We start from the raw sequence: 18,816 nt of genomic DNA on the forward strand, positions 1-18,816 counted from the left end.
ACAGAGCTTTGAAGAGATTATATAACCTGTTCAAAGTCAAACTACAAGAAAGGGGTGGCCCTGCCCTCCAGGCGGGCCCCTCGTCACAGGGCCGAGCCGTCCTCTCTGGCGGCTGCCTCGATCCCGCAGGCCAGAGGCCTTGCACACCTCCGTCTCCACTTGCCCCAAACAAGGGAAACCCCAGCTTCTCAGGAAGTAATGCGGCTCTGCTTTTTCTAAGATGATACAGGGGGTATCATACCTGCATTCACTCATGCTAGACACAGCATAGTCACTCCTCCCTCCCCTACCCTCACTCCTCCCTCCTTCCCTCCCTCCCTCCCTCCCTCCCTTCCTCCCTTAAAACACTGTTAGGGCCGATGAGAGTAGGGAGCAGCCATGCAGATTCTCGAGGTCCAGCTGAGAGCCAGCCTCCTGTGAGATGAGTCTGCCCCCCTGGGCCCCAGGCCCACGCTGAGTATTGCTGTGCCAGGCACTGTGCTGGATGCTGGGGACACGGTAGTGGGTAGGAAACAGGCATGTCTGCTCCAGCCCAGTGGGAAACAGATTAGTGGAAGGCTTCTGCAGAGGGGTAGACTGTAGTGCTCATGGTGCTATGAGGGGGGCACCTTGGTAACCGAGATGTGGCCAGTCAGAGAGGCTGGAGACCTTGGCACTACAGTAAATGCCACAGGTCGGTGAGGAATGAGCCATGTGGCTCCCCGGGGAGCAGTGTCACAGGCAGAGGGGACAAAAGTGCAGAGGCATGAGGCAGGAGCATGCCTGGAGGCCGGAGAGCAAAGGGGCAGGAGGCGAGGAGGTGCCAGGGCAGCCCGGCCGTGGGGGGCCTTGCAGGCCACGGGAGGATGGGGGGCTTCTCCGCCGAGTGAGGTGGCCGGCCACAAGGAGGTCTGCACGAAGGACTGTCCCTCCCAACTGTCTTGAGTGGGGCCCCCCTGGTTGCTCTGTTGAAATGAATCATGGGGATCAAGAAGAGAGACAGGGACAGTTAGGAGGCTGCTAAAGTCGCCCAGAAACAAGGTCAAGGTGGACCGAGCATGGTAGCAGGGTGGGGGGGGAAGTGGGGGGATTCTGGATGTATTTTGAAAGTAGAGCCACAGAATTTGCTTCCTGGATGTGGGGCCTGAGAAAACCAGTCAAGGAAGGCCACCTGGTTTTGGCAGGAAGGAGGTCGCTGACCCTTTCTGAGATGCGGAGACTGTGGTGAGGCCGGCGGCAGCTGGTTAGACCAGGAACTCAGGGTGGGCGGCCTGCAGAGATGCTGGGTCGGGCACTGGCTTTGAGTCTAGAGGTCAGGGGTGTGTATATAGATAGCATCAATCCCACGACACAGGCTGGGATCCCCAGGAAATGAGGGTGGACAGAAGGGGGATCACGGACTAGGCCCTCCCAGCCGTTGCATTTCCCCTGCTTTCCCTGCCTCCCCAGCATGCCTGTCACCACGCTTCTGTGTGTTCTACTCATTGATACACTTTGGGGTCTGCCTCCCCTACTAAAATATAACTTCCATGAGGACAGGAATTTTTGTATTTTGTTCACTGCTCTCACGGGTACCCAGAACAATACCTGGCGCATACGAGGTGCCCAGTAAATCTTTGTTGAAAAGAATGAATGAGTGAGGAAAGCCTGTTTGGAACACTGATTGCTTTTAGTTGCTGTGGAAGTGTTTCCTGATTCAAAAGGAACCAAATCTTGAAGTCATACTTGCGTGTGCTTTCCTGATGAGTAAACCAGCCCACTGAACACGAGACTCCCCGGTCTAGCTCTGACCGGCATGCAGCAAACAGAGGGCGTGAGGAAGGCTGTCGCTCTGCAGGCAGTCAAGGTCCCAGTTCCAGTGCTTACGAGGACTTCAGAGCACTGTTTCTGCCCTTTTGAAAATGGGGGTGATGGCACCTACTTTTTAAGGGTGGGGAAGGAGACATGGTCAGCGTTAGCATTGCCTTCGCCTTCTGTCTTGCATCTTGGGACCCCTGCCCTGTCCCATCTGGGCCTAGGGCACCTTTCTGAGACGCCCCATGGCCAGTCCGCTCTTGCTCCCTGTGCTGCACCCTGGCGCCCACTCCACCAGACCCCTTCCCTTCCTGGCCATTTCACGGTCACCTGTTACTTGATTACCTAAGATCCCAAAGGGTGGCACAGTCTTACCTGGTACTAACTGAAAATGTACAAATTCCTGCACATGTAACAGATTTTTTTGTACTTCGTTTTATTTGTCTGTCCCAACAAGCACTGATATATCCTGCCTTTATTTCCTGTTCGTGGACGTGTGCCATCCCTTCCCTCTGGGTATAAGGGAAGACAGAACTTGGTTGCAGCGTATACTTTGGACTTGGGAGCCAGACTAGCCTGGTTTCACAGCCTTCCTCCATCCTGTTTTATGACCTTGGACATGTCATTGGAATTCTGAGCCTCTCCTCTCCTGTGGCATATCATGTGGCTGACGTGAACTGACACATAAAGGGCTCAGCAGTGTCTGGTGTGTGCAGTGGCGTTCTACAAGCGGCACGTCTTCTGTTAGATTGCGGAGCCGGCTGTGACGAGGTCCACTGCTTGACACTGAAGACCGGGCAGTGTTCTTCAAGTTTAGTGCTGAAGGTCAATTAGTAGGTTGGCTAAGATAGCCAGGGCAGTTAGGAAAGAAAAGAAAAGAAAAATCCAGATTAGAAAGGAAGTTTTTTTGTTGTTGTTCTTTTTGCAGATGACTGGTATCATATACAGAAAATTGTAAGGAATCCACCAAGAAAAAAGTAGTAAATGAGTTCAGCAAGGTTGCAGGATACAAAATCAGCATATGAAAATCAATTTCATTTCTGTATATTTTCAGTGAGAATCTGAAAATGAAATTTAAAAAGCAATAATTCCTTTATGCTATATCAAAAAGAATAAACTAAATCAAAATCCCAGCTGACTTCTTTGTAGAAATCAACAAATTGATTCTAAAATCCATAAGGAAGTGCAGGGAATGCAGGCTAGCCAAAAGAAAGTGGGAGGACGTACCCTTTCTGGTTTCGGCACTTACCACAAAGCCAACAGTGATCACACAGGGTGAGACTGGCACACAGGTGAACATGTGGGTCAGTGGGATAGGACTGAGAGCCCAGAAATAAATGCAGGTGTCTGTGGTCAGTGGCTCTTCACCTAGGGTGCGAAATCCATTCAGTGAGGCACAAACGGGCCTTTCAACAAATGGAGCTGGAAAACTGGAGATCCAGGTGCAAAAGCATGAAGCTGCACACTTAACCTCACACAATATACAAAAACTAGCTCAAAATAGACCGAAGGCCCAAATGCAGCTAAAAACTCGTAAAAGGAAACAGTGCTAAATCTTCCTGACCTCAGTTTTGACAAAAGATTAGCAAGGATATGACACCAAAAGCACTCACCACACAAGGAAAAGTCAGATAGATTGGCCTTCATCAAAATTAAAAGCTGTTATGCTTCAAAGGTCAAAAAAAATAAAAGGTAAATAGACAACCCACAGAATGGGAGAAAATATTTGCAAGCTATATATTTAATAAGGGATCTGTATCCAGATTACAGAAAATACTCTTACAGCTCAATGACAAAAAACCCAATTTAAAAATGGGCACAGTATCAGAATAGAAATTTCCCCAAGGAATATATACAGATGGCCAATAAGGACATGAAAGGATGCTCAACATCATTAGTAATCAAGGAAATGCAAATCAAAACCACAGTGAGGTACCACAGCCACCGAGTGGCTGTAATGGAAAGGCAGGTAATAACTGGGTGAGGATGTGGGGAAATCAGAACCCTCTGACACGTAACAGTTCTCCAGTTGAAAAGCAAGTTTGGCACATTTCAGCACCTTTGCACACACATGTACACACAACGCAATCCCACAGGAAGGAGGCAGAGGTCTGGTCATACAGGGCCTTAGAGGCTGGGATCAAGGCCTGGAGGTTTTTAAGCTCTGTGACAATTTCTGGTTCACATTTTAAAGCCTCTCTAGTGTTGGGTGGAGCTGGAGTTGAGTAAAGAGAAAGTGGAGGCAGGTGGCTTGTTCACATTCTCTTGCAGCAGTCCAGACGCTAGAGAACCGTGGCTGGCATCGGAGGCCACGGTGGAGATGGAGGTGGAGAAACATGCCCAAACTCCTGTCACAGGTTAGAACTGGAGATCAGATTGTAGGTAGGATGTGAGATCTGAGCAACAGAGAGCAATTGAGGATGCCTTCCAGGTTGGGGTCTGAGCAGCTGGGTGGACTGAGATGGGGAAGATCAGTTTGGCAGCAAGGCCAGGAGGAGCAGGCTGGGAACAGAATCAGCATTCTGGTGTACACATTGTAGGTCTGCCTACTGGATTTTCAGGTGGACACAGCCCATTGTTGGAGTGAGCCTAGAGCTCAGGGACAGCTTCAGGGCTGGAGGCGTTTGGGAGTCCTGGGAAACCAGCAGTGCAGTCACAGGCCTGCACCTCAGAAGAATTAATGGGTGTGGGGAGGGGACGCCTACACTGGCCCATGGTGCTGCCCTGTGTTCTAGGGCCTTGGGCCTTTGACCTTTCAGCGCTGCTGGGTAATCGCGATCCCTCACCCAGCTGCTGACCCCGGCGGGTGTATATCTGTCCTTCCCTCCCTGCCCTTTGGGAGACAGTTTCTTCCAACCATGGACATTTTGCTAAATGTATCTGCAGTTTGCTGATGGGTTTTTTAAACCTGGGCTGCTGTCCTTTTGCTTATCTTTTCTTTCCAGTTTTTTCATTTCCCTCTTGAAACATGAGATGTAACTTAGACAAAAAATAGTTTAGTTTCGTGTAGGACCAGGTGGTGTAGGTCTAGGCAGAGGATGCTTCTTGCTTGTAGTACTCCTGGTTTTTTTTTTAAGGCACTGATTTTACTTCCTCATTAGTCGGCAGTGTCAGGCACCTCTGCGGGTACGGCTGACCTTCGTCCATGTCTTACGGAGGCCTTTTTCTTCCACATCCCCACTCAGCCGGAGTGAGCTGGGTCTTCCCATGTCCAGTTGACATGGTTTCCCTGGCATTAGGATGGGTATGGTGTTCTTGTGAATGCTTCTCAGGCTTGCTCTCAAATAAGCCATGGCTGCTGCCTCAGGGATGCGATTCCAGACCAAGAAACTGAGTGGTGCCCTAGAGAGGGCATGGGGGGAGGTCAGAGTTCACTCAGGGGCTGGGGGACCTTGGGAGGAGGTGGCCCTGAGACATGAGTCCGGACCTGATGAAATGGAAGCTTAGAACGTTCTAGGCAGAGGAACAGCTCGAATAAATACTGGAGAGAGGAATGCAGTGTAGTCAGTAGAGGAAGCCTGTGGGTTTGCAGTGCATGGAAAGGGGAGGTGGCTGGATGAAGGTTGGGAGGGTGGGTGGGGCCTGACCCCGCTGAGTGCTTTGAATGCCGGGCCAGGGAGTCTGGACTGGAGTCTCTTGGCACTGGGCTGCTGGAGGTCCGGGCAGAGCACTGGCACGGGGAGCACCGTGCTTCAGGCTGCTGCTCACAGCAGCAGGCCGGCATGGCTCCGGCTCCAGCCGGCTGCGAAGGCGAGCGTGTTGCAGTGCGTGAGCTCTCTTCGCAGCCTGCCGCCCTAGCTCAGGGCTCATTCAGGCTTGGTTCTGATGGGAACGATTTTCTTTGTTTCTAATTTTGGTTTTCTTACCCTTAAAAAACATAAAAGTAAAAGCTTGACATGGATGCCATAATGACGTCAAGGGGAAGACGGAGGGCTCTGGGTGTGGATGGGTGGCTGAAAAGTGCAGTTTCCTACTTGAAGACGTCATCTCAGAAAAACACCTACTCGGTTTCTAAAGAAGCTTTCAGCCTGTCTTCTATAAATATGCCTTTTGTATGTAAATTATGTATATCTCATATTTATATGAATATTTTGTATGAATATGTCTTTTATAATAAATACAATGGTAGTTCTGGCAAAAACAGCCATTTTTAAAAAACTTGTACAAAGCTATGGATAACACGGAGTTATTTTGTGATGATATGTCTCAAATAGTGACCACATCTCATCACATGATCTGCCTAATCTTTTTTCTCTAAATTGTGCTATCATTATGTTCTTTTCCCTTTTCACTATCAAAGCAAGAACTCTGGACTTTTGTCCATTTCATGGGGCTGAGATCAGCTTTGGGAAATTTAATGGGGAAGAACAGAAAAAGAAGCCGTATTTGCCTTTGACTTCTTGGCTACCTGCTGACAAGCCCAGAGGCACCGCTGAGACAACAGACACCCCATTACAGTCTCCCCCAAGGAGCAACCCCTTCCATCTCTTCCCTGGCTGAATTCCAATAAAACCATGCCCGGGTTCCCTCCACCTCACCACACACACAGTTCTAAACACTGTAGAAGAACCATGTCGTCCCTGAATATTAGCCAACACGTAACTGAATATGGACAAAGCTGTGAGATTCTGTTCCATCTCATGAGTGTAATATGCCGGCAGCCTAAGCCAGCCTATTCTAAATGAGTACTTTGCCGCCTTTTTTTTTCTCTTAACAGAAAAGATACCACCTGACATACAGCCTGAACTGGGAACCTGGGGAGACGGCAAAGGTGAAGAGGAATTATCCCCAGAAGAGATACAAACGGTAATGCTACTCTCTGCCTGATCGTGTGTTTTTAACTAGTTTTAGTAAGAGTATTCATTGAGTAGTAGGTCATCCTAAATGCACTTGCCTTGATTTTTATACCAAGTTTTAAAAATCATGAATAAATATATTTTGTTTTTTAGATAATTATTTTTTATTGAAGGGTACTTGACGCACAGTATTACATTACATTAGTTTCAAGTGTACAACACAGTGATAAAACATTTATATACATAATTCGAGGTTCCAGCTATCACCCTTCCAAGCTGTTACAATATCTTGACTATATTCCTTATGCTATACATTACATCCCGGTTACTTATTTATTTTACCATTGGAAGTCTGTCCTTTTTTTTTTTTTTTTTTGTGAGGGCATCTCTCATATTTATTGATCAAATGGTTGTTAACGACAATAAAATTCTGTATAGGGGAGTCAATGCTCAATGCACAATCATTAATCCACCCCAAGCCTAATTTTCGTCAGTCTCCAATCTTCTGAGGCATAACAAACAAGTTCTTACATGGAGAACAAATTCTTACATAGTGAATAAGTTACATGGTGAACAATACAAGGGCAGTCATCACAGAAGCTTTCGGTTTTGCTCATGCATTATGAACTATAAACAGTTCAAATATGAATACTCATTTGGTTTTTATACTTGATTTATATGTGGATACCACATTTCTCTCTTTATTATTATTATTTTTAATAAAATGCTGAAGTGGTAGGTAGATACAAGATAAAGGTAGAAAACATAGTTTAGTGTTGTAAGAGAGCAAATGTAGGTGATCAGGTGTGTGCCTGTAGACTATGTGTTAATCCAAGCTAGACCAGGGCAATAAAACATCCACATATGCAGAAGATTTCTCTCAGAACGGGGGGGTGAGGTTCTAAGCCTCACCTCTGTTGATCCCCAATTTCTCACCTGATGGCCCCCCTGCGACTGTGCCTGTCTTAGGTTGTTCCTCCCTTGAGGAATCTTACCCGTCTCTGGCTAACCAGTCATCTTCCGGGGCCATACAGGGAAATGTAAAGTTGGTAAGTGAGAGAGAAGCCTTATTGTTTGAAATGGTTAGCTTTTTATTTCTTTGCATATTTATGCCCTGTAGCTTCTATGCCCAGCATTTGTCTTGAGGTATCTTTACCACTTGGAAGAATTATGATACTCGGTAAATTTGATATGAGGCACGAATTCTATTTAAGGGTTGTAATTAGGAAGGAAGAAGAAAAGCTATAGAAGTAGCAGGCGGAAGAAAACATGGGAAGATTGATTATTTCTTTGACATATCTTCTTGTAGAGTAACTTCAGCATTTATAGGTTTTAAGCTACTACTTAAATTGCGCACACACATTAACATAATAGGAGTATAGTTACATAACCAAAGCATATCTGTAATTACCAGCCATCTCCAGTGAAACCAAGAAAACCAGGCACCTTAGGCATTTGTGAAAACTTATCTATGATATGGTGGATATTGTCCAACTGAACTTGAACAGTCTGAGAGAAATCAGACAAATTAAAACAACCCATTCCTGGGGACTGTTCACATCCCTTATGTTCTTTTAACAGTAAATAGTCTGTATTTGTAAGATTTTGGAGCGCTACAATTTGCACTTCTCCTAATTCTTGGTTGAGTTCCAACAGTATAGATCCAGTCAAATTTGTTGTTTTACTGTATGCACAGGCCAGCTTAGATATCTCATTCTTCATTCCCGTGGCAAGTCCAGGAACTGGTGGGATGAGTGCATCTACAGCTGTAGCAGTGTGTGGATCTTTGTTGGGGTTTTTTGATGATCATCTTCTGGCATGAGTCTTCCAGAGAGTGCTGATGTTGGAAGTTCTCTTTCATATCGTATCTTAGTTCATTTTCGGGGTAGCCCACTTAGGCTTTGATCTTCTGTATAAACGCAAACAGACCCTTTGCCTACACTTTTATATGCCCTTTATACCTTTGTGTAGAACTCATTGGAGGTTACCACACAGGAACTGCCCTTTTTGTTTTGTTTTGTTTTGTTTTTGGTATCACTAATCTATACTTACATGACGAATATTATGTTTACTAGGCTCTCCCCTATACCAGGTCTCCCCTATAAACCCCTTTACAGTCACTGTCCATCAGCATAGCAAAATGTTGTAGAATCACTACTTGCCTTCTCTGTGTTGTACAGCCCTCCCTTTTCTCCTACCCCCCCATGCATGTTAATCTTAATACCCCCCTATTTCTCCCCCCCTCTTATCCCTCCCTACCCACCCATCCTCCCCAGTCCCTTTCCCTTTGGTACCTGTTAGTTCATTCTTGAGTTCTGTGATTCTGGTGCTGTTTTGTTCCTTCAGTTTTTCCTTTGTTCTTATATTCCACAGATAAGTGAAATCATTTGATATTTCTCTTTCTCCGCTTGGCTTGTTTCACTGAGCATAATACCCTCCAGCTCCATCCATGTTGCTGCAAATGATTGGATTTGCCCTTTTCTTATGGCTGAGTAGTATTCCATTGTGTATATGTACCACATCTTCTTTATCCATTCATCTATCAATGGACATTTAGGTTGCTTCCAATTCTTGGCTATTGTAAATAGTGCTGCGATAAACATAGGGGTGCACTGATCTTTCTCATACTTGATTGCTGCATTCTTAGGGTAAATTCCTAGGAGTCCAATTCCTGGGTCAAATGGTAAGTCTGTTTTGAGCATTTTGATGTACCTCCATACTGCTTTCCACAATGGTTGAACGAACTTACATTCCCACCAGCAGTGTAGGAGGGTTCCCCTTTCTCCACAGCCTCGCCAACATTTGTTGTTGTTTGTCTTTTGGATGGCAGCCATCCTTACTGATGTGAGGTGATACCTCATTGTAGTTTTAATCTGCATTTCTCTGATAATTAGCGATGTGGAGCATCCTTTCATGTGTCTGTTGGCCATCTGTATTTCTTTTTTGGAGAACTGTCTGTTCAGTTCCTCTGCCCATTTTTTAATTGGGTTATTTGTTTTTTGTTTGTTGAGGCATGTGAGCTCTTTATATATTCTGGACGTCAAGCCTTTATCGGATGTGTAATTTTCAAATATATTCTCCCATACTGTAGGGATCCTTTTTGTTCTATTGATGGTATCTTTTGCTGTACAGAAGCTTTTCAGCTTAATATAGTCCCACTTACTCATTTTTGCTGTTGTTTTCCTTGCCCGGGGAGATATGTTCAAGAAGAGGTCACTCATGTTTATGTCTAAGAGGTTTTTGCCTATGTTTTCTTCCAAGAGTTTAATGGTTTCATGACTTACATTCAGGTCTTTGATCCATTTTGAGTTTACTTTTGTATATGGGGTTAGACAATGGTCCAGTTTCATTCTCCTACATGTAGCTGTCCAGTTTTGCCAGCACCCCCTGTTGAAGAGACTGTCATTTTGCCATTGTATGTCCATGGCTCCTTTATCAAATATTAATTGACCATATATGTCTGGGTTAATGTCTGGATTCTCTACTCTGCTCCATTGGTCTGTGGCTCTGCTCTTGTGCCAGTACCAAATTGTCTTGATTACTATGGCTTTATAGTAGAGCTTGAAGTTGGGGAGTGAGATCCCCCCTACTTTATTCTTCTTTCTCAGGATTGCTTTGGCTATTCGGGGTCTTTGGTGTTTCCATATAAATTTTTGAATTATTTGTTCCAGTTCATTGAAGAATGTTGCTGGTAGTTTCATAGGGATTGCATCAAATCTGTATATTGCTTTGGGCAGGATGGCCATTTTGACGATATTAATTCTTCCTAGCCACGAGCATGGGATGAGTTTCCATCTGTTAGTGTCCCCTTCAATTTCTCTTAAGAGTGACTTGTAGTTTTCAGAGTATAAGTCTCTCACTTCTTTGGTTAGGTTTATTCCTAGGTATTTTATTTTTTTTGATGCAATTGTGAATGCAGTTGTTTTCCTGATTTCTCTTTCTGTTGGTTCATTGTTAGTATATAGGAAAGCCACAGATTTCTGTGTGTTGATTTTGTATCCTGCAACTTTGCTGTATTCCGATATCAGTTCTAGTAGTTTTGGGGTGGAGTCTTTAGGGTTTTTTATGTACAGTATCATGTCATCTGCAAATAGTGACAGTTTAACTTCTTCTTTACCAATCTGGATTCCTTGTATTTCTTTGTTTTGTCTGATTGCCGTGGCTACGACCTCCAGTACTATGTTAAATAACAGTGGAGAGAGTGGGCATCCCTGTCTAGTTCCCAATCTCAGAGGAAATGCTTTCAGCTTCTCGCTGTTCAATATAATGTTGGCTGTGGGTTCATCATAGATGGCCTTTATTATGTTGAGGTACTTGCCCTCTATTCCCATTTTGCTGAGAGTTTTATCATGAATGGATGTTGAACTTTGTCAAATGCTTTTTCAGCATCTATGGAGATGATCATGTGGTTTTTGTCTTTCTTTTTGTTGATGTGGTGGATGATGTTGATGGACTTTCGAATGTTGTACCATCCTTGCATCCCTGGGATGAATCCCACTTGGTCATGGTGTATGATCCTTTTGATGTATTTTTGAATTCGGTTTGCTAATATTTTGTTGAGTATTTTTGCATCTACGTTCATCAGGGATATTGGTCTGTAGTTTTCTTTTTTGGTGGGGTCTTTGCCTGGTTTTGGTATTAGGGTGATGTTAGCTTCATAGAATGAGTTTGGGAGTATCCCCTCCTCCTCTATTTTTTGGAAAACTTTAAGGAGAATGGGTATTATGTCTTCCCTGTATGTCTGATAAAATTCCGAGGTAAATCCATCTGGCCCGGGGGTTTTGTTCTTTGGTAGTTTTTTGATTACCGCTTCAATTTCGTTGCTGGTAATTGGTCTGTTTAGATTTTCTGTTTCTTTCTGGGTCAGTCTTGGAAGGTTGTATTTTTCTAGGAAGTTGTCCATTTCTCCTAGGTTTCCCAGCTTGTTAGCATATAGGTTTTCATAGTATTCTCTAATAATTCTTTGTATTTCTGTGGGGTCCGTCGTGATTTTTCCTTTCTCGTTTCTGATACTGTTGATTTGTGTTGACTCTCTTTTCTTCTTAATAAGTCTGGCTAGAGGCTTATCTATTTTGTTTATTTTCTCGAAGAACCAGCTCTTGGTTTCATTGATTTTTGCTATTGTTTTATTCTTCTCAATTTTATTTATTTCTTCTCTGATCTTTATTATGTCCCTCCTTCTGCTGACCTTAGGCCTCATCTGTTCTTCTTTTTCCAATTTCGATAATTGTGACATTAGACCATTCATTTGGGATTGCTCTTCCTTTTTTAAATATGCTTGGATTGCTATATACTTTCGTCTTAATACTGCTTTTGCTGTGTCCCACAGAAGTTGGGGCTTAGTGTTGTTGTTGTCATTTGTTTCCATATATTGCTGGATCTCCATTTTGATTTGGTCATTGATCCATTGATTATTTAGGAGCGTGTTGTTAAGCCTCCATGTGTTTGTGAGCGTCTTTGCTTTCTTTGTACAGTTTATTTCTAGTTTTATGCCTTTGTGGTCTGAAAAGTTGGTTGGTAGGATTTCAATCTTTTGGAATTTTCTGAGGCTCTTTTTGTGGCCTAGTATGTGGTCTATTCTGGAGAATGTTCCATGTGCACTTGAGAAGAATGTATATCCCGCTGCTTTTGGATGTAGAGTTCTATAGATGTCTATTAGGTCCATCTGCTCTACTGTGTTGTTCAGTGCTTCCGTGTCCTTACTTATTTTCTGCCCAGTGGATCTATCCTTTGTGGTGAGTGGTGTGTTGAAGTCTCCTAGAATGAATGCATTGCAGTCTATATCCCCCTTTAGTTCTGTTAGTATTTGTTTCACATATGCTGGTGCTCCTGTGTTGGGTGCATATATATTTAGAATGGTTATATCCTCTTGTTTGACTGAGCCCTTTATCATTATGTAGTGTCCTTCTTTATCTCTTGTTACTTTCTTTGTTTTGAAGTCTATTTTGTCTGATATTAGTACTGCAACCCCTGCTTTCTTCTCACTGTTGTTTGCTTGAAATATGTTTTTCCATCCCTTGACTTTTAGTCTGTACATGTCTTTGGGTTTGAGGTGAGTTTCTTGTAAGCAGCATATAGATGGGTCTTGCTTTTTTATCCATTCTGTTACTCTGTGTCTTTTGATTGGTGCATTCAACCCATTAACATTTAGGGTGACTATTGAAAGATATGTACTTATTGCCATTGCAGGCTTTAAATTCGTGGTTACCAAAGGTTCAAGGTTAGCCTCTTTAGTATCTTACTGCCTAACTTAGCTCGCTTATTGAGCTGTTATATACACTGTCTGGAGATTCTTTTCTTCTCTCCCTTCTTGTTCCTCCTCCTCGATTCTTCATATGTTGGGTGTTTTGTGCTGTGCTCTTTCTAGGAGTGCTCCCATCTAGAGCAGTCCCTGTAAGATGTTCTGTAGAGGTGGTTTGTGGGAAGCAAATTCCCTCAGCTTTTGTTTGTCTGGGAATTGTTTAATCCCACCGTCATATTTGAATGATAGTCGTGCTGGATACAGTATCCTTGGTTCAAGGCCCTTCTGTTTCATTGTATTAAATATATCATGCCATTCTCTTCTGGCCTGTAGGGTTTCTGTTGAGAAATCTGATGTTAGCCTGATGGGTTTCCCTTTATAGGTGACCTTTTTCTCTCCAGCTGCCTTTAACACTCTTTCCTTGTCCTTTATCTTTGCCATTTTAATTATTATGTGTCTTGGTGTTGTCCTTCTTGGTTCCTTTCTGTTGGGGGTTCTGTGTATTTCCATGGTCTGTTCGATTATTTCCTCCCCCAGTTTGGGGAAGTTTTCAGCAATTATTTCTTCTAAGATACTTTCCATCTCTTTTCCTCTCTCTTCTTCTTCTGGGACCCCTATAATACGGATATTGTTCCTTTTGCATTGGTCACATGGTTCTCTTAATATTGTTTCATTCCTGGAGATCCTTTAGTCTCTCTCTATGTCAGCTTCCATGCGTTCCTGTTCTCTGATTTCAATTCCATCAATGGCCTCTTGCATTCTATCCATTCTGCTTATAAACCCTTCCAGAGTTTGTTTCATTTCTGCGATCTCCTTTCTGGCATCTGTGATCTCCTTCCGGACTTCATCCCATTTCTCTTGCGTATTTCTCTGCATCTCTGTCAGCATGTTTATGATTCTTATTTTGAATTCTTTGTCAGGAAGACTGGTTAGGTCTGTCTCCTTCTCTGGTGTTGTCTCTGTGATCTTTGTCTGCCTGTAGCTTTGCCTTTTCATGGTGATAGGAATAGTCTGCAGAACTGGGACGAGTGATGGCTGGAAGGACTTCCCTTCTTGTTGGTTTGTGGCCCTCCTCTCCTGGGAGAACAGCGACCTCTAGTGGCTTGTGCTGCGCAGCTGCGCGCAGACAGGGTTTCTGCTTCCTGCCCGGCTGCTGTGGAGTTAATCTCCGCTGTTGCTGTGGGCGTGGCCTGGCTCGGGCAGCTGCTCCAAAGTGGTGGAGTCGCGTTGGAGGGGGAGCTGCTGGGAGGCTATTTATCTCCGTAAGGGGCCTCCCTGCTCCCTGCAGCCCAGGGGTTAGGGTACCCAGAGATCCCCGGATTCCCTACCTCTGGATTAAGTGGCCCGCCCTGCCCCTTTAAGACTTCCAAAAAGCACCCGCCAAAACAAAACAACGACCACAAAAAAAAAAACAAGAAAAAAAATTTTTTTAATTAAAAAAAAAAAATTTTTTTTAATTAAAAAAAAAAAAAAGGTGGTCGTTCGTTTTTCTTTATTCTCCGGTGCCAGCCTCAGGCCTCTGCTCACCGGTCTTTCTGCCCTGTTTCCCTAATATTGGGGTCCCTGTCCCTTTAAGACTTCCAAAAAGCGCTCGCCAAAACAAAGCAGCAAAAAAGCAAAAAAAAAAAAAATGGTCGCGTGCTTTTCTTATGCCCTCTGTCGCCCAGCCTCCAGTGCCTGCTCACTGTTCTTGCTGCCCTGTTTTCCTAGTATCGAGGGCCCTGCACTCTGGCCCGGATGGCGGGGGCTGGGTGTTCGGCAGTCCTGGGCTCCGTCTCCCTCCCGCTCCGCCTGCTCTTCTCCCGCCGGGAGCTGGGGGGAGGGGCGCTCGGCTCCCGCGGGGCCGGGGCTTGTATCTCACCCCCTTCGCGAGGCGCTGGGTTCCCTCAGGTGCTTATGTGGTCTGGATATTGTCCTGTGTCCTCTGGTCTTTATTCTAGGAAGAGTTGTCTTTGTTATATTTTCATAGATATATGTGGTTTTGGGAGGAGATTTCCGCTGCTCTACTCACGCCGCCATCTTCCGCCCCTCTGCATGAATAAATATTTTAGATACAACTTTTCCACTTAATTTCCTAATTGGTATATGCTTTTTATATGTTTTAAATTTGCAGCAGCATAATTAAAGAAGAAATTGCCTTAGAATACTTTTACTATTATTAGATGTCTTTTGAGCAACAATAAAAGTCTTTTAGATTAAGTGGGTCTCTTGTAATTGCTGCTCTGGTGCTTTTTAGTTGTTGGAATTGCTGGTGTTCTGGTGATGTGAAGAAAGCGTGGCAAAGACTGGCAACTGAAAAGAGTAACACTCCAGCTGCTCAGAGCACCTCCTTTGAGTTGCCTGTCCTCAGGTTGCCAGTTGTGGGTTATCATCTCTGGGTGAGTTTCAAAAGGAAACTGATAGGCTTGGCAAGATCCCCTGCCCACTCGTTCACAGCAGCACTGGGTACAGCTCATCTGGACATTGGCGTGACAGAGCCAAGTGGAATACTCCACCTGTGGTTGGAACAGATGCTTCCTGGCACTGCCCTGGCGTGACACCGTGTCTGCCTGGAGAGACTGGTCCCCACGGAGCAGCTTCCCAATGGCCGTGCCTGACCAATGATGACACCTTAGTTTGTGCCGCTGCTTACAGCAGGCAGGACTTTTGAGTGTGTTTTTTCCATGATGCTCTTACTAGTCATGCTAAGAGGTAGGGCGGCATTACCATCTCCCTTTGACTTTGGCAAAAAGCAGTGAAGTGTCTTATGCAGCGTCCCCTAGTTAGTAGTGGTAGAGCTTATTAATAACCAGTTGGTAGAGGCCCAGCCCTGGTCTCCTGGTCAAGAAGATGAGAAATAGAGCATTAAGCCAGAGCTCTGCGGGCTAAGAAAGGGACAGGTCTCCTCCTGGCCTTGAGCCTCTCCCACTGAGGCTTTTGTCTTCCAAGCTCTTTCTCTTTTTACTGTCTTCACATTTTGTCTCTAATGTTATGTACCAGCATAGCCACCCCTGGCCATTCTGTCCCCTTACCCCACTTCATTCCCTCATCCCTCCCCTAGAATATAAGCCAGCGCCAGGAGAGCGGGAACTTGACTGCTTTCACTGCCTTATTCCCAGAGCCAAGAACAGCGAACGGATGAGTGACTTAAGTGATACCGTAAGAGCTATAGGTTGTTTTAAATGGCAAAGAAGCAAGATCATCAGTAAGAACTACTAGAATATTTGAATTTTGAGCTATTACTGTTATTATTTATACTTATGAATGCCTTCCATTGCCAAGCCTTTGACATAGTTGTCTTGTTTAATTTCCATAACAGTCCAGTGAAATAAGAATTAAACCCCTTGTAGGGCTGAAGAAAACAAGGCACAAAATCTCCAAAGCCCTCCAAGGTCACAGGGAAGTAGGGCAGCCGGGCTGTGCCCTGAGCCCTGAGCCCTGGCTCTGTACCCTGAACCTTTTCTCTGTACCACAACTCACATGCGTCGGGTGAGATCTGGTGGTCTGGGTGAGTGTAGCCTGCCCAGGAGCCATGTGGCACACTGGCACGGGCAGCCTGGCAGAGTCAGCCAGCTACTTGGGGGCCCACTGAGCGGTATCGCAGGTGAAGGTCTACAGGCTGGGCCCTGCAAGGGTGGCCAGTGCACATGTCTGTGCCTGACGGGCAGTGACCTGCTTAGAGTCCTCTTGCTCACCACACTTCCTGTTTCTTCTCCAGCCTAAATAAAGGACTAAGACACCTGTGGTCACCTCAGAGTAGGACTGCTGACCGAGGGAGCTGTCCCCAGAGGGTCGTGTATCGTGGTGCCAAACCCACAGCAGGTGCCTATAGATGAGCTACCTTCGCCTTTCCCCTTGAGAGGGGCGGGCCGTGCAGGGAGGCAGGGCTGGTGTCCCCTGCGCAGAGGAAGAGACCAGACAGTGGTCAGGCTGTGGGTCCCGGCTGACCAGGGAAGCACTGTGGGGTGCATGCTACACTCATGGCAGGGTTGAGAGCCACGCACGGTGGCAGCTGCAGGTCAGTGACTTTCATACTGTTGTAGACCCAGTACACTTTCACAAACATATCCACCCAGATGAGTAGTTTCCTCTTTAAAATCGTCGCCTTAGGGGCAGGAAACTGATTCCAGTGGTGGTACCATTACCCGTGACTTTCCTGGGACTCGGGGGCGCTCCCTCAGAGCCTTGGGTGCTTCCTCTGGAATAATAAGCAGGGCTGTCTTTGTCCCTTGAGGACAGAAATCATTCTGAGCTAAGGAGGTAACTCAGACACCGTAACGTAGCCTGCCTTCCTCTCCAGCTTCCGTCGTGTTCCAGAAGGCACCCTCTGACTTTGAGTACATGCTTAGTGCCCCAGACCCAGGAGGGTGGGACCCAGAAGCCTCACGGTGCAGAGGGTGGCTGGAGAGAGACCACAGCGTGGACTGCAGTCAGCAGCCGCCACTGCCCAGGCCAGGTGAGGGGTGACAGGGCCTTGGCAGGGAGAGCAGTGAAGGCGAGGTGAGAAGGTATCAGGGCAGTCAGCTGGGCTGGTGAGGCACTGGAGGGCAGTTGGGTTGTGAGAAAGTGCCAGAAGGGGAGCGAGCCTGGAGCTTTCTAACAGAAAACACAAGGCTGGCGGTCCGAAGGGAGGGCGCACAGAGGGCAGGGGGGCTGGGGCAGGGCGGGCCCTGAATGGCGCTGTGGACAGGAAGAGTTTGAGGTGCCTGGGGTAGATGTCTGGTGGGTGGGGGCTTGAGGCTCAGGGGAACATGGGGGGCATCTTAGAGCTGGCCTTTGAAACTGTGTGTACAGGGAGAGGAGAGGGAGGCGAAGGGCGCTGCCCCCAGCTGTGCCAGCTGAGGCATGCTGCGGAGCCGACAAATGGACATCAAGTGTTGGGATCACTCTCCCTTCCTACAGCCGAGGATGGCAGATGTTTCTTAAAATTGCAATTTCTTCCATTTTTACAAAATAATTTCATTAATGAAAATGAGGGGTTGTGTTCCCCCATCGTGACCACGTATCTCTGCAGAAGGTAAAAATGTGTGTAGCTCTGTCCCTTCATTGAGAAAGAATATGTTTGCACTTCAGCAGAATTTACCTTCTGTCTCGGGTTTGTTTGTTTTAGTAACTCTGTACCACTCCTCATAAAGGAAGGAGCTAGAATAGTACCAGTTGTTCACCCGGGGATCCTGCCTTTCTCCTGTAGGCAGTGGGGAGCAGCAGACACGTGACTGAGACGCCTCTGGGTGCCTGGGGTGGACCAGAGGAAGGCAGGCAGCAAGGGTGTCCGTGGTAGCTGGCGCCCCGTCCCGGTGACAGGCGGTGAAGGAGCGTGGGCATACGGCCTGGACAGAGTTGGTCGTGCACCCTCTATTTCACTTACTGCCCGCGTGATTTGGAGCAAGGACAGTCGCCTCGCCTCGCTTCTGTTCCCCAGCCCCAGAGCTGTCGGGTCTACAGTGGTGTCTGTAAGCGCCGGCCACTTGGCAGCCGCTCAGAGGGCACTGCACTCAGAAGCTGCCACTTGCCTGCACGCCGCCGCCCCCTGCATGTGTTCAGAACACGATTCAGCTGGTGCGCATGAAAATGCATGCGCCTCAGAAGGCTCTTCTTTCCATGACTGCTGCCCATGCTTCTGCTTCATGGTACTGCCCTGCCGGAAGCCTTGGCTGAACCACGCCAGGGAGCGCGCCTAGTGGGCACGGTGTCCGCTCCCAGCACCCTCCGAGCCGGCAGGGCCTCCCCAGTGTTCATCTGGCACTGCAGGTGTATCGCGCAGGAGGCTGTAATGTTCAGCACTTACATGACAGGCTACTTGACGTTCAGGTCACTTCCTTCCTAGTTGGGAATAACAGCTGTATACTACATCTTATAGTCTGACTAACCCAAATCTTACTTAAAAGTCTCAACCCTGAAAACGAAGAGAAAGAAAAATACTAAATAGGAAAGTGTTGTAGCAAATTGTGGTCACAATTCATAATCACTTTTTCAGAATTTTTCCTTAGGGTAAAATAATGAATTAAGCTCTATAATAGCAATTTA

At 46.1% G+C, this 18,816-nt stretch overlaps 1 protein-coding gene across 3 annotated transcripts in view; it reads left to right on the plus strand.

The window, feature by feature from the left end:
- STX18 (syntaxin 18) overlaps positions 1 to 18,816 on the plus strand; it is a 131,231-nt gene that overhangs the window by 102,670 nt on the left and 9,745 nt on the right. For all 3 annotated transcript variants that reach the window (XM_036921126.2, XM_057502103.1, XM_036921128.2), the window contains one exon: positions 6,491 to 6,579. In XM_036921126.2, coding sequence (XP_036777021.2) covers positions 6,491 to 6,579 — 89 coding nt within the window. The remainder of the gene's footprint in view (positions 1 to 6,490; positions 6,580 to 18,816) is intronic.

This window comes from Manis pentadactyla, chromosome 5 (genome assembly GCF_030020395.1).
Source record: "Manis pentadactyla isolate mManPen7 chromosome 5, mManPen7.hap1, whole genome shotgun sequence".
In the NCBI taxonomy this organism is placed as follows: Eukaryota; Metazoa; Chordata; class Mammalia; order Pholidota; family Manidae; genus Manis; species Manis pentadactyla.